Source organism: Arachis ipaensis, chromosome B04, assembly GCF_000816755.2.
Source record: "Arachis ipaensis cultivar K30076 chromosome B04, Araip1.1, whole genome shotgun sequence".
Taxonomy (NCBI): Eukaryota; Viridiplantae; Streptophyta; class Magnoliopsida; order Fabales; family Fabaceae; genus Arachis; species Arachis ipaensis.
In genome coordinates this window covers 103,913,542-103,926,561 of record NC_029788.2, presented here as the reverse complement: position 1 = coordinate 103,926,561, position 13,020 = coordinate 103,913,542, and the positions used below count along the sequence as shown (strand labels likewise).

Sequence of the window (13,020 nt, the reverse complement as noted above, 5' to 3'; positions counted from 1 at the left end):
AGTCGGTTCAGTTAAAGGAAGATTTGACTCTACCGGTGACTCCGGTTAGGATTGATGACACGAGTATTAAGAAGTTACACGGAAAGGAGGTTTCATTAGTGAAAGTGGCATGGAGTCGAGCCGGTGTTGAGGATCACACTTGGGAACTTGAGTCAGAAATGCGAACGGACTACCCACACCTATTCTTAGGTAACTGAAATCAAATTTTGTGGGGAAAATTCCCAATTAGGTGGGTAGAATGTAAAATTTGATTAATTAATGACTAATTAACCCATAAATTAAAATATATTCTAGAAAATTAGAATTGTAAATTTTATGGTTTAATATGATAAGGAAAATTAAAACGATAATTTTGACACCAATTATAAAGAAATCGGCCCAAGATTGGGCCGAACGGAACAAACCGGGCCAACCAGACTTGTATTGGGCCCATGGTTCAGCCCAATGCCCAACTAAATGAAGGGCACAGCCCTTCCTCCCTAGTATGCGAAATTGTTACTCAGGTTGTGAATTGTTGTTCGAAATAGATTTCCTGGCAATGGCACCAAAAACGGATGCACAGAACCATGGTCTAAACATATCTTCACAACTTCGCATAACTAACCAGCAAGTGCACTAGGTCGTCCAAGTAATACCTTACGTGAGTAAGGGTCGAATCCCACGGAGATTGTTGGTATGAAGCAAGCTATGGTCACCTTGTAAATCTCAGTCAGGCAGATATAAAATGGTTATGGAGTTTTCAAAATTAATAATAAAATAAGGATAGAGATACTTATGTAAAACATTGGTGAGAATTTCAGATAAGCGTATAGAGATGCATTCGTTCCTCTGAACCTCTGCTTTCCTGCTGTCTTCATCCAATCAGTCTTACTCCTTTCCATGGCTGGCTTTATGCAAGGGCATCACCGTTGTCAGTGGCTACATCCCCTCCTCTTGTGAAAATGGTCCAAGATGCCCTGTCACGGCACGGCTAATCATCTGAGGTTCCCGATCATGCTGGAATAGGATTCACCCTCCTTTTGCGTCTGTCACTACACCCAGCACTCGCGAGTTTGAAGCTCGTCACAGTCATTCAATCATTGAATCCTACTCGGAATATCACAGACAAGGTTTAGACTTTCCGGATTCTCTTGAATACCGCCATCATTCTAGCTTACACCACGAAGATTCTGATTAAGAGATCTAAGAGATACTCATTCAATCTAATGTAGAACGGAAGTGGTTGTCAGGCACGCGTTCATAGGGAATGATGATGATTGTCACGTTCATCACATTCAGGTTGAAGTGCGAATGAATATCTTAGAAGCGGAATAAGTTGAATTGAATAGAAAACAGTAGTACTTTTGCATTAATCTTTGAGGAACAGCAGAGCTTCACACCTTAATCTATGGAGTGTAGAACCTCTACCGTTAAAAATACATAAGTGATAATGGAGTTCATTGGTCTCGGCCCCAGAGGAGAACCAGAGTAACCAAGACTGCGAATACACTGATAAAAAGTTCTATTTATAATAAACTAGTCACTAGGGTTTACAGAAGTAAGTAATTGATGCATAAATCCACTTCCGGGGTCCACTTGGTGTGTGCTTGGGATGAGCCTGAATGTTACACGTGGAGAGGTCATTCTTGGAGTTGAACGCCAGCTTTTGTGCCATTTTGGGCGCTGAACTCCACTTTGCAACTTGTTTCTGGCGCTGGACGCCAGAATTGGGCAGAGAGCTGGCGTTGAACGCCAGTTTGCGTCGTCTAAACTTAGGCAAAGTATGGACTATTATATATTGCTGGAAAGCCCTGGATGTATACTTTCCAACGCAATTGGAAGCGTGCCATTTTGAGTTCTGTAGCTCCAGAAAATCTATTTTGAGTGTAGGGAGGTCAGAATCCAACAGCATCAGCAGTCCTTCTTCAACCTCTGAATCTGATTTTTGCTCAAGTCCCTCAATTTCAGCCAGAAAATACCTGAAATCACAGAAAAATACACAAACTCATAGTAAAGTCCAGAAATGTGAATTTAACATAAAAACTAATGAAAACATCCCTAAAAGTAACTAGATTCTACTAAAAACATACTAAAAACAATGCCAAAAAGCGTATAAATTATCCGCTCATCACTCCCCCACCAAAACACCACACACGCTGAAAATTAGAAAGGGAGAAGGGGGAAAAACATAAACCCTTGTTCCAACTTCAATTGATCATAACTTTTGATCCGGAGCTCCGATTGACGCACCGTTTGCAGCCACACAACCGCGGCATCGAGCTCTAAAAAACCACACAAATATTCTTGAGATAAGTCACAGTTTGCTCTTCGAATTTACAGCCCTTGATTTCGAATTTCTTGGGCAAAAATGTTGAAATTGTGAGCTCCTTTGTGTTATAGGATCTAATTAACTTGAAGGGAAGGCTTGTTCTTGCCTCCTTGGTCCTTGAGTAAGGTAAGAGATCTCAAACTCTAGTAAAAGTTCTAAATTAAAGCATTTGGGCATTGAGTTATTGTGTTTGGGTATGATAATTGTAGTTTAGGAAGTGTGTATGTGCTTATTGAGGCTTAATTGATAACTTGGAAAGCTTGGAAAGGAGCTTTTGTGCTTGGAAATCTAATTTTGGGAGCTTTGGGACATTGGAAGTTGAAGAAAAAGTGAAATTTGAAGTGTTCCATGTGGGACGGGAATCAGGCAAGGTATGGTTTCGGTTTCTTGTATCTAAAATGTAATGTGGTTGTGAAAACGTAGGCTAGTGACCCTAGGATAGGATTTTGGAATGTTGATGTAGTTGTTGGGTAATTTGGATTGAGTTAAATATGTATGAATGATAGTGGAAATGATTGTGAGTGGTTATAATGGTTGGTAAAGCATGTAATGTTGTATGTGATATGGATTAATATGTTTGATTGATGATAGGGTTGAGGCTCTTGTCGATGAGCATGATTTGGAGTGTGATATTGATATGTGTATAAATATGGTGATTGATGAATTTGAATGTTGTTTGGAAATTGTGATATGGAATATTGATTATGGATTGAATCATTGAATTGAGATTCGGATAAATATGGAAGAATTGGTGGGTTGATGTTTGAAAGAGGGTTTGGTAATGATCGATGTTGGAAGGATGAGTTTTGGTTGGTTTTGAATGAGTTTGGAAGTGTATGTTTTAGAAATTGGAAGTTTGTGAGTTTTGGTAAAAATGAAATTTTGGTGAACTTCAACGGATCATATCTTGAGCCATTACTTTTGGAATTTGATAATTTTTATATCAAAAGAAAGATAATTTCGCACGCTTTAAAATGGTTTAAATTTGGTGGAAATCTGAATTTTGTGGAAGGAGATATGATCGTTGAAAGTTTGGGCCTAAAATCTGAATTCTGCAAATTCTGTAGAATTTATGATTTCTGGTTTGTGTGCGCACGCACACCCCGGGGATTTTCAAACCTGTGCGCACGCACAGCTTTGTGCGTATGCACACATGGGGATAGGGCTACTGATGGGAGCGCTAGCACGCTCTGTGTGCACACACAACCAACGAAGGTTTGCAAGCTGTGCGTACGCACAGCCTTGTGCGCACGCACACGCTGGGAATGACGTTCGGTTGATGGTGCTAGCACACCTTGTGCGCGCACTCAACAATGAAAATTTTGCCTTCTGTGCGTACGCACAACCCTGTGCACAAGCACACTTTCTGAAAACACTTCTGGGCGTGCACACGCACACCCCTGTGCGTACACACACGACCCTGTTCTTTTCTAAAGCTTTTGTTTTCAAATCTTTCACATTTCCAACAAGCTTGTAACCTTCTAAGATGTTGTTTTACGCTTATAAACCCCCAATTTAATCCTTTAAATCTTAAATCAACATAAAATGCTTAGTGCTTGAGAGGAAGCTAGGGAAGGGGATAACTTGTGGATGAAGAAAGGGGATATTATGATGAGTTATGATTAATGGTGATGATATGAGTTGTTGAGGAGGGTGGTGGAGTGTTGTGTATGATATGGGCCAAATGGCTGAGTATGATATGAGCCGAATGGCTATGTGTGATGATGGTTTATGGCTGATAATGAATTATGACTTTTAAGCCGGATGGCTGAGATGAATATTAATGTTTGGCTGAGATTGAATGCATATATGCTGAATTAAATTATTGATATTATGATTTTTGCACTCCACCTATCTAAGATACGAGTTTCCTTGGGTGAAAGCAGTGGCTAGCCACCACGTGCTCCAGGTGGAGACTCGGTACTCTGCTGACCCTATGTCGTAAGTGTGGCCGGACATTGTGAAAGTTCCGGATGAGCTCGCCCCCGTGAATATACACCAGTGAGGGTGTTGGATATGAATTATGTTTATGTTGTGAGATAACTCGAGTTGGGGATGCACGACAGAGGGACAGTCCAATGGTTAGCTACCAGAACTTGTCGAATTGGCTTTATAACCGACAGATGAGACTCATCAGCCACTAGGACAGGCATACATCATATGCATTATATGTGATTTGTTTAGAATGCCTAATTGATTGCATTATTACTTGCTAATTGCCTAATTGTTATACTTGCTTCCTTCTTGTGTATTTCCTTGTATGAAATAACTGTGTTTGCATATCAAATTATTGGTGGTGGTTGGGAGGTTTGCAGGATTTGGAAAGGGGATATATTAGTTAGACTAAAGATCCTTAGTTAGTCGTTTGTTTTCATTTCTCATGGTTTAGTTGTATTTATATGCTTTGATTACAATTGGAAGTTCTAGGATTGCCTTCGGCTTTCCCAGGACATTACATGTTAGATATTTGGGCACTGTTAACATGCTGAGAACCTCCGGTTCTCACCTATGCGGATTTTGTGGTTTTCAAATGCAGGACGTGAGGCTCCTCGTTGAGGTATGCTGGAGCTTTCTATTTTGGCGGAGATCCTTAGCTCTCGGGATTTTATTTTGATCTTACATACTTGCTTAGATACTTCTATTCTCCACTGTATATATATTTTGTATTAACTCCTCTTAGAGGTTATTTTGGAGAAACAGGTTCGGTATATTGTCTTTTGGGTTTTATTTTGGGAAGTTCCTTTATATATGTATGTATACTTCTATGCTCGGACCGGTTATCTTCGCAAACCGAGTCCTGAGTGTTGATATCTGTATTTTGGCACTCTCTTGCATATCTTCTCACGTTAGCTTATTCTTGTCTGTTTCATTTATGCTATCGATCGGAGTGTTGTACTTTTCGACTTAACGGTTTTGATTTACCCCTTTTTCTTCAAAGGCTCCTAGTTACAAACATTTTTCACACTACTATATTTACTAAATCTTATTTTTAGAGGTCGTAATGCCTCGCCAACTCTGTTTTATGACTTAAGCATAAGACTCTGTGTGGTAGAGTGTTACATAACGGATGGAGTGGAGATCGAAGACAGAAATAAAGGGAGGAGAAAGACAAGGCATGGAGTCCGATTTCCAATGGTTTTGAATAGTTCTCATCGGTTCTAATCCTTAAACGGTTATATCACTTGACCAGGCCAATTAAGGGTCTGGTTCACCAATTTTTCAGTCGAACTGTCGGTCCGGTTCAAGATATGTAGTTTATTATAGTAAATTACTTTAAATGCACTTAAAAAATTAACAAAATCTCTAAAGACACAATGAACAAAAGCATTCCAACAAAATATTAATTCAAAAAAGAGGGTCGATTTTGGAAGTGACGACGTGGCAATGGATGGAATGGAGATCGATGGCAAAAAGGGAGGAGAAAGGCAAAGCATGGATATCCGACTATGAGAGAGTTGTAGTGTCTATTCGAGCCAAGAATTCTATGTTGAGAAATTGCTACTACTGCTGCTGCAGTGGCAGCGCCAGCAGCTGCGAGGTAGTTGCTGTTACAACCTTACTATCAGAATGTCACGCTTCTAGCTATGCCACTATGATAGCAAGAAGTATTACAACGACTTTATATACTTAATATTAAAATAGGAGCCTTTGACTCGACACTGTATTGCTTATTTCTTTAAAAATCAGAAAAAATACTTTATCTTGAAAACGAATAAGCATATATATATTATACAAACAGAAACAACATATCTAAGTACTTAACTAAAACTCCGCAAGCTTCTTCGTCTGTTCTGAAAAGATAAAGCTGTAGGGGTGAGAACATCATCCTCGCTGGTTCTCAGTAGCAGATTTTGAAGAATTGTTATAAGAAGATATTTTAAATAAAACTATTTTCAGTCACAATGAGGGTCAACGTCAATTCAATATCCAAATTTAAAAACTTATATTTTTCTAATAAAGTTCGCATAAAAACAGCACTCCGTACATTTCACCGCTTACTAAGAAAGCATTTAAAACAAACTTACCACTGAACTAACCAATTCTGGCCCCTGGCCCAAATCAAATCATTTTCATATCTCAAATCATATCCAATTCTCATAATCATTTATGATAAATAAACCAAAATCAACTTCAATCTTCTCAAATCATTCTATTATAATTCAGAAACCAAAGTCAAGAAACCAATCCAACAACAACCAACTCAACAAAACTAAATCAACAAATCAGAAAACCAGCATCCTTAATAATTCAATAAATCAGTCAGATAAATAATCACATCCATCTAAAATAGTTCACTTTAACCATAAAACTCACGTAATCATAAAATCCATTTTTCATATTATTATCAACTTATAACAACCCTTGAAAGTAAGGTGAATTTAAGAAAACACCCCTACCTTGTTCGTAATTTAACTACGCGACCAAACTCTTAAAATTCGAAGCGGAAGCGTCAAATCCGACCATCCCCACAGCAGTCACATCCTTTAAGCACAACACGCAAGAACCATAGCTTAACCCTAAGACATTAACGTCACGTAAAACTCAATAACTTATAATAGAACACATATTCTCAAGCGGTAAAGGTTTATAAGCAGGGGTACTTACTGTAAGAAAGGGAAAACATGGAAATAGACTAGCAGTGGCACTGGGCAGTAAGGATACGATGCCAGTTCATCCCCAGCGCCGGCGAGCTCTACCGACGGCAATGGCGACAAGAGCAGCAGCGGCAGAAACGGCGGCGAAAACCACCCCACGACGACTTCTCTCTCTCCGCATGGTTCTCTCTCTCTCCTCGCATTGTTCTCCCTCTTCTCTTTTGGTCGGATCGGCGTCAACAGCGGTGAGAGAAGCTTCAGCAACGGCACAAATGGGGACAAACGCGCGACTTCAACGACGACAGTGGTTGCGGTCCCAACGGCAAGATGGCGCAGCGAAACCGGAATCAACGCGCGACAGTGGCTTCTTTTCTCCTCCTGCATTGCAAGCTCTCTCTTCCCCCTTGTCAACGACGGCGGCGCATGAACCGGGGCCGTGGCGAGGCAGCTGGACGACGGCAGCAGCACGTCCCCTCCCTCTATCGTTCTTTTGCTCTCCGTGCTCTCCCTTCCCTCTTTCCCAATCGGTTCTTCCCACTTCTCTCTCTTCCCTTTCTTTCTTCATTTCTTCTGTATGTGTGTATGTGGGGGCTTGGGGACAGTGAGTGGTGAGTAGCGGTGAGACGGTTAGGTTAGGTTAGATTTAGGGCAAAATTAGGGTTTTGATTTGGGAATTAGGATTTTGTATATAAAATTAGAAATTTTGGGTAGTTTAGTAATTTTAATAAAATTAGGATAATAGAGTAATTGAAAATTAATTTATTTATATTAAAAAATATAAAATCGTCTTTATTTTTTCGATTATTAAAGCTTTCAAAATCAATAATAAGAAAGTACTCAATTAATATAAAAATTTCTGAAAAAATGTTATCGAATAAATAAAATAAATCATTAAATAACAATATTTAGTTTTTGAAAATTCGAGGTCTTACAGTTGCAGGGATTAACAGAAGAAGAAAAGACTTCGTGAGAGACAGAGACACAGTAACACCAACACATTAAACCTCTCTCTATACTCAAAACGACGTCATTTCAGTTGTATTTGGGGGGCTAGAAAGGAAACAACGACGTTTACAAGTCCATCGTGGTCTCCATCCAACCACGTTATCAATCCGTCACCGAAAAATACCCCAGAGACGATCGTCGTTAAGTTCAAAGACAAATTTGGGACAACTTTAAATTCAGGAATGAGTTCAAGACTCGATTGCAAGTTTAGGAACCACTTTAAAATTTAACTCAAGATTTTATTCTTTGAGTCAAACAAGATAAAGTCGGCCTTGTCAATTTCATGGCAATTCTATTGATAGCGAAGTCGGATTCAATTTGACCCTTAAAATTTCAATAGACTCAAATTGGACCCCGAAATTTACAATCGTAACTCACATTAATCCTTGAGCTAATTTTCATCAACAACGTGTTGATTTGATATATTAACTTGTTGTGTTTAGGATTTCTCGTCTAGGTTCTATATGATCAAGATTTATTAGAGCTCTAAAAGCTTGATTGTCTCTTCTAGAGTCGCAAAATTTTTAAATTAAACTTATTATTGTCGGATTCATGAGGATGTTAGAGAGACAATCAAACTTCTAGGAGGTCTAGTAGGTGTCAGTCATATGGAATCTTGACGAGGAGTTCAAATCTTAGTAAATTAATTTATAAAATTAACATGTCATTTACGAAAATTAGTTCAAGGGTTAACGTGAGTTACGGTTATAAATGTTGGAATCCAATTTGAATTCATTAAACTTTTAAGAGTCAAATTGAATCCAACTTTAAATTTTAAAAGCCAAATTAAGTATTAAATCTAATAATACATAAATAAAATGATGTGAAAAGAGGGAATATAATATAGATAATTTGATTATTTTCTCACGTAAGAGTCATACCATATACGTGCAAAGGAATATAATGTGACACAATAGTTTTTTAAACATCTTAAAGGATAATAACAATTAGTCAATTAATAAATAGAAACAACAACAAAACTTTATCTCATTAGGTAAAATTGATTATATAGATAATATCTCATTATGTATATATAGTAAATGTTATCAAAATCTAAAAAAAAATAATTTTAATTTTAACAATACTTATATAACCATCATATAGTCACTATAATATACTCATATTAGAATTCTTTTATTGTGATTATTATTTTCTTTCACACGTCTAAGATATTAAAGTCTACGTCGTAATAACTGTCTAAGAATGGTTTTGTTATTAATATTGCTTTCCAAACGTTTGAACGGATATATTTAATAAACCAAAAGCAAAAGTTGTTTTTCATAATCACAAATTATAACAATAGTATACAATTGTTTCTACAACTTAAAGTGATTAAAAGATAAACATCAATATAGTAAATTTAAAGAGCACTTTTTAAATTCAAATATAATACGTGTGTTTAGTTTGTCGTTGGTCATCTCCTAATGTACATATCATTAAGGTTATTTTGAATGAATAAAACTGTGTTTCGATAATATTTGGTTAATTCAATGTGAACTGAATTTTGCTCTAAACATATTTTTTGTGAAAGCAACAATTTCTTGCTTTTCTATCCTTGAGAATTACGTTGAAATAGTAATAAGATATTAATTTTAACCTTTTATGTTGAAGAGTAGTACGTTAGTATTGAACTTTCACTTCTTTTTTAATAATTTTGCATTTCAATGTAATTTTAAGTAATATCATTTAAATAATATTTATTTTTTCAGAATCATGTTTGACAAAAACAATTTCTAAACATAAACCACATTGACATTGAATCCAATTTTAATAAAAATTAATTTTACAAAAATACATTCATACTAATTATATTTGTTTACAAAAGTTAATCTAAACACACACATAACATAAGGTTCTATTTACCATTTGGGATTCATTGTCAAAAAATTTAAAATAGTCTCTCAAAAATACATATACATTATTTTAGTTTTTGAAAATTAGATGCTTCAAAGCGTCTCTAAAAGATAAATTATGAGTCAAATTTAATCCTTAAATATTAAATGATGATATATAGTATCAATTATTTTATGATACGTCAACATATATAGTGGATCGAAAGACTAATTTAAATAACAATAATATTTTTGAAAAACTAATTTGAAGCATCTTATCTTTTCTATTATTTATTTTGTTATTAGTTTTAAAAAGGACAAAATTATTGTATTTTTAAGTGTGTTACGGTAACGATCATGGTTCTGAAAACCGAACCGGACCGGCTGATTCAACCAGAAAAATCGAGAACCGGTTATTTAGTCGGTCTGGGTAATGTTAAAAACTGTCTAGCAAAAAACCGGTAAAAAAATCTGTCGAACCGACAGTTAACCGATGAACCGGAAGAACCGTCCGGTTTTTTGGTAGTTTTTTGGTTTGAAATCAGAGATGCAAAACGACGTCGTTTTGCCCTATTTAAAAAAAAAAAAAAGAGAAAATGGCAAAAGCAAAACGCGTAATCCTAATAATCACAATCAATTCCACTTTTTCCTTTCCAACACGTCATTCCCACGCCACCCCCACCTCTTCATCTCATCTTTGAGAATCAGAAACCTTACCCCTAACCTAACCCCAGCCACCAGCCCGCCATCACAATCCTCCATAGCCGAACTTTTCTTCTCCATTAGATGGTGCTTTCGCCGCCGGCGGGAATCGTGGGTACCGTCGCACTCTTCTCATCGCCAATCCCTTCTCATCTTTCCTCTTCTCGTCACTGTCGCACAAAGGAAGCGTTGACCCCGTGGCATAACCGTCGCGAAGGTTTCCCGGTCGATCGTCATCTCTTCAAGCGCGCTCTCTCTCTCTCACTCACTCTCTCTGTGTCTGAGCTTCGAGCTTTCTGTCGCTCTCTGTTCGAGTTCACTTCCCTTGTTCCGTTGTCATCAGCCCGTCGCTTCCTATTCCTCCCTCGCCTCACTTTCCTTCCTCCTTCGCCGCCGGTAAGCGCTGATGCTTTAATTAATATTGCTTGGTCTGTACATTTGTTAATAATACCAATTCTGGGTTTTGGGTTCTTTGATTTTTTATTCTGAGTTTGATAATTTTGCTTAATCCGAGTTACTGATTTTCTGAAATAATGATTGATTGAATGATTTGATTAAATATTTTCTTTGCTGGGTTAATTTGTTTGAGTTACTTTTGTTGAAGGTTAATTTATTTTTGCTGGGTGTTGAAGATGGAACAGGAACAACAGGCAGAAGACATTATTTATTCAATTTGTTGAATGGTGATGTAATTATGAATTCAATTTAATTTGGATTCTGACTTTGGAATTCGATTCAATTCAGTTTTTGCTGCTGATATGTTTTCAGATTAGTTTGGATTCATAGTCTGATATGTTTTCAAAAACAGTGTCAATGTGCTTCTATATATCTGAATCAGTGTATTTCAAAGTCGTTCATATGGTAAACTGGTTGTTATGTATCAACAAACTATGCTTGTCTGTACTAATATACCTTTGTTTTGAATAGTATCATTCAATCTATTTATACTGTACAGCCACAATTTAAGTGTTGCTAGATGATATGTACACAAGTCATGCCAATTTAAATTTTTTTGGGTTTCTTAGTATCACTATATTTCTCTTTTTTAATGATCTATGAAGTTGTTTAGTTATAAACTTTGATGTTTGAAGTTGTTTGTGGACCTCTAATATTAAGTTATGGATAATTTATTATGTGAGATTTTAAATTTTATTAAGTTAGAAATTATTGAATTTATATATTTAAAATTATTTTTAGATTTTTTAATAATTTTATTTAATTTTTAATTAAACCGGTTGAATCCCGGTTGAACTTCAGTCGAACCAATGAACCATTGAACCAATAACCTCACCGGTTTATTGACCGATCCGGTTCTCACAACCTTGGTAACGATACATGTTATACAAATTTATACTTTTTTTTTTTATTATTTGTGGTCATTCGGAGCACCATGTGGAAACTGGTGTGTGGGCTTTTGTCAGCAACTTACTAAATCTGTTGATTAGAAAGAGTTCACCCTCTGACCTTGACTTGATTGTCATGACCCTTTTCATGGTTTTGAAAATCGATTCGACCCAATCAGTTGAATTGGTCGAACCAAAAATTAGTAAAGAGAATAAGGTCCAATTTGGGTAACAATTTAATTAAGTTATTTTTAAAAAAATAGTTTAAATAATAAATATTTATATTAAAAATAATTTATAAATAAATTATTTTGTGTTTAGTTTTTTAGTTTTAAAAATATTTATTTTAAGAGAAAAGTGATAAAAAATTTTTTATTTTTAGAGAAGTCATTTTTTTTAACTTTTCCTTAAGTACCAAAATAACTTTTTAGAAATTTGTAATTTTGTTTTGAAAATTGTACCAGACATTAATACTACATCTTTTCATAAGTTAAAACTTAAAAAAAGTCACTTATAAATCTATCTAAACAGACCCTAATTTGGATTACAGAAAAAAGGGACTAGCACAAAAAATGAAAAAGAACTAGAAAACCAATAAAAAACTGATAGATTGGATCAAATTCAACCTGACTTCTAAAAAATGCTTCAAACTGCGTTGTTTTGCACTTTTGTTCCTCACAAAAAAAGGAATAAAAGAAATGAATTTAAAATTGAAAAATCATAAATCTTCATTTCTTAGTAGAGCTTTGTGCCTCTCGAGAAGCTAAAAGTCCTAGCCGACCAAATTGATGTTATTTCCCCCTCTGAGATGTCGTCATTATCACTGTGAGTAGTTTGGGTTCCGCTAATGAATAAAGAAATCCTTATCTAAATTTGTTAATGAATAGTAACAATCAAAATTCAAGATATTGCAGGAATCGCTTGAGTAGTTTGGGTTTAGCTAGATGAAGTGAAAAGATAAAGAGAAAAAGCTAAGAATCAAAGAAAAATAAAAGGAGAGTTTAAAATATGTCATACTTTTACTTTTCTCATTAATAATTTTTCTTTTTTGGCTGGTGTCCTATTATACATTCTTATTGAGATTTCAAATGATTTCTGAAATTTCTAACTCACTTCAATTAATACATTCATTTTATAAATTGACCAAATACACCTTTTATTCTCAAAAATATGATCTCTATTCGTCCAAATGTCATAAGTCATTTTAACATTGTTAATGTGTGCAGTTAAATGCC

At 35.8% G+C, this 13,020-nt stretch overlaps 1 protein-coding gene across 1 annotated transcript; it reads left to right on the top strand.

Annotated features, from left to right (window-relative positions):
• On the top strand, positions 10,452-11,531 carry LOC110270732. Its single transcript, XM_021120204.1, has 2 exons — positions 10,452-10,838; positions 11,075-11,531. The coding sequence occupies exons 1-2, from the start codon at positions 10,527-10,529 to the stop codon at positions 11,120-11,122; spliced, it is 360 nt and encodes a 119-aa protein (XP_020975863.1). The 5' UTR covers positions 10,452-10,526; the 3' UTR covers positions 11,123-11,531.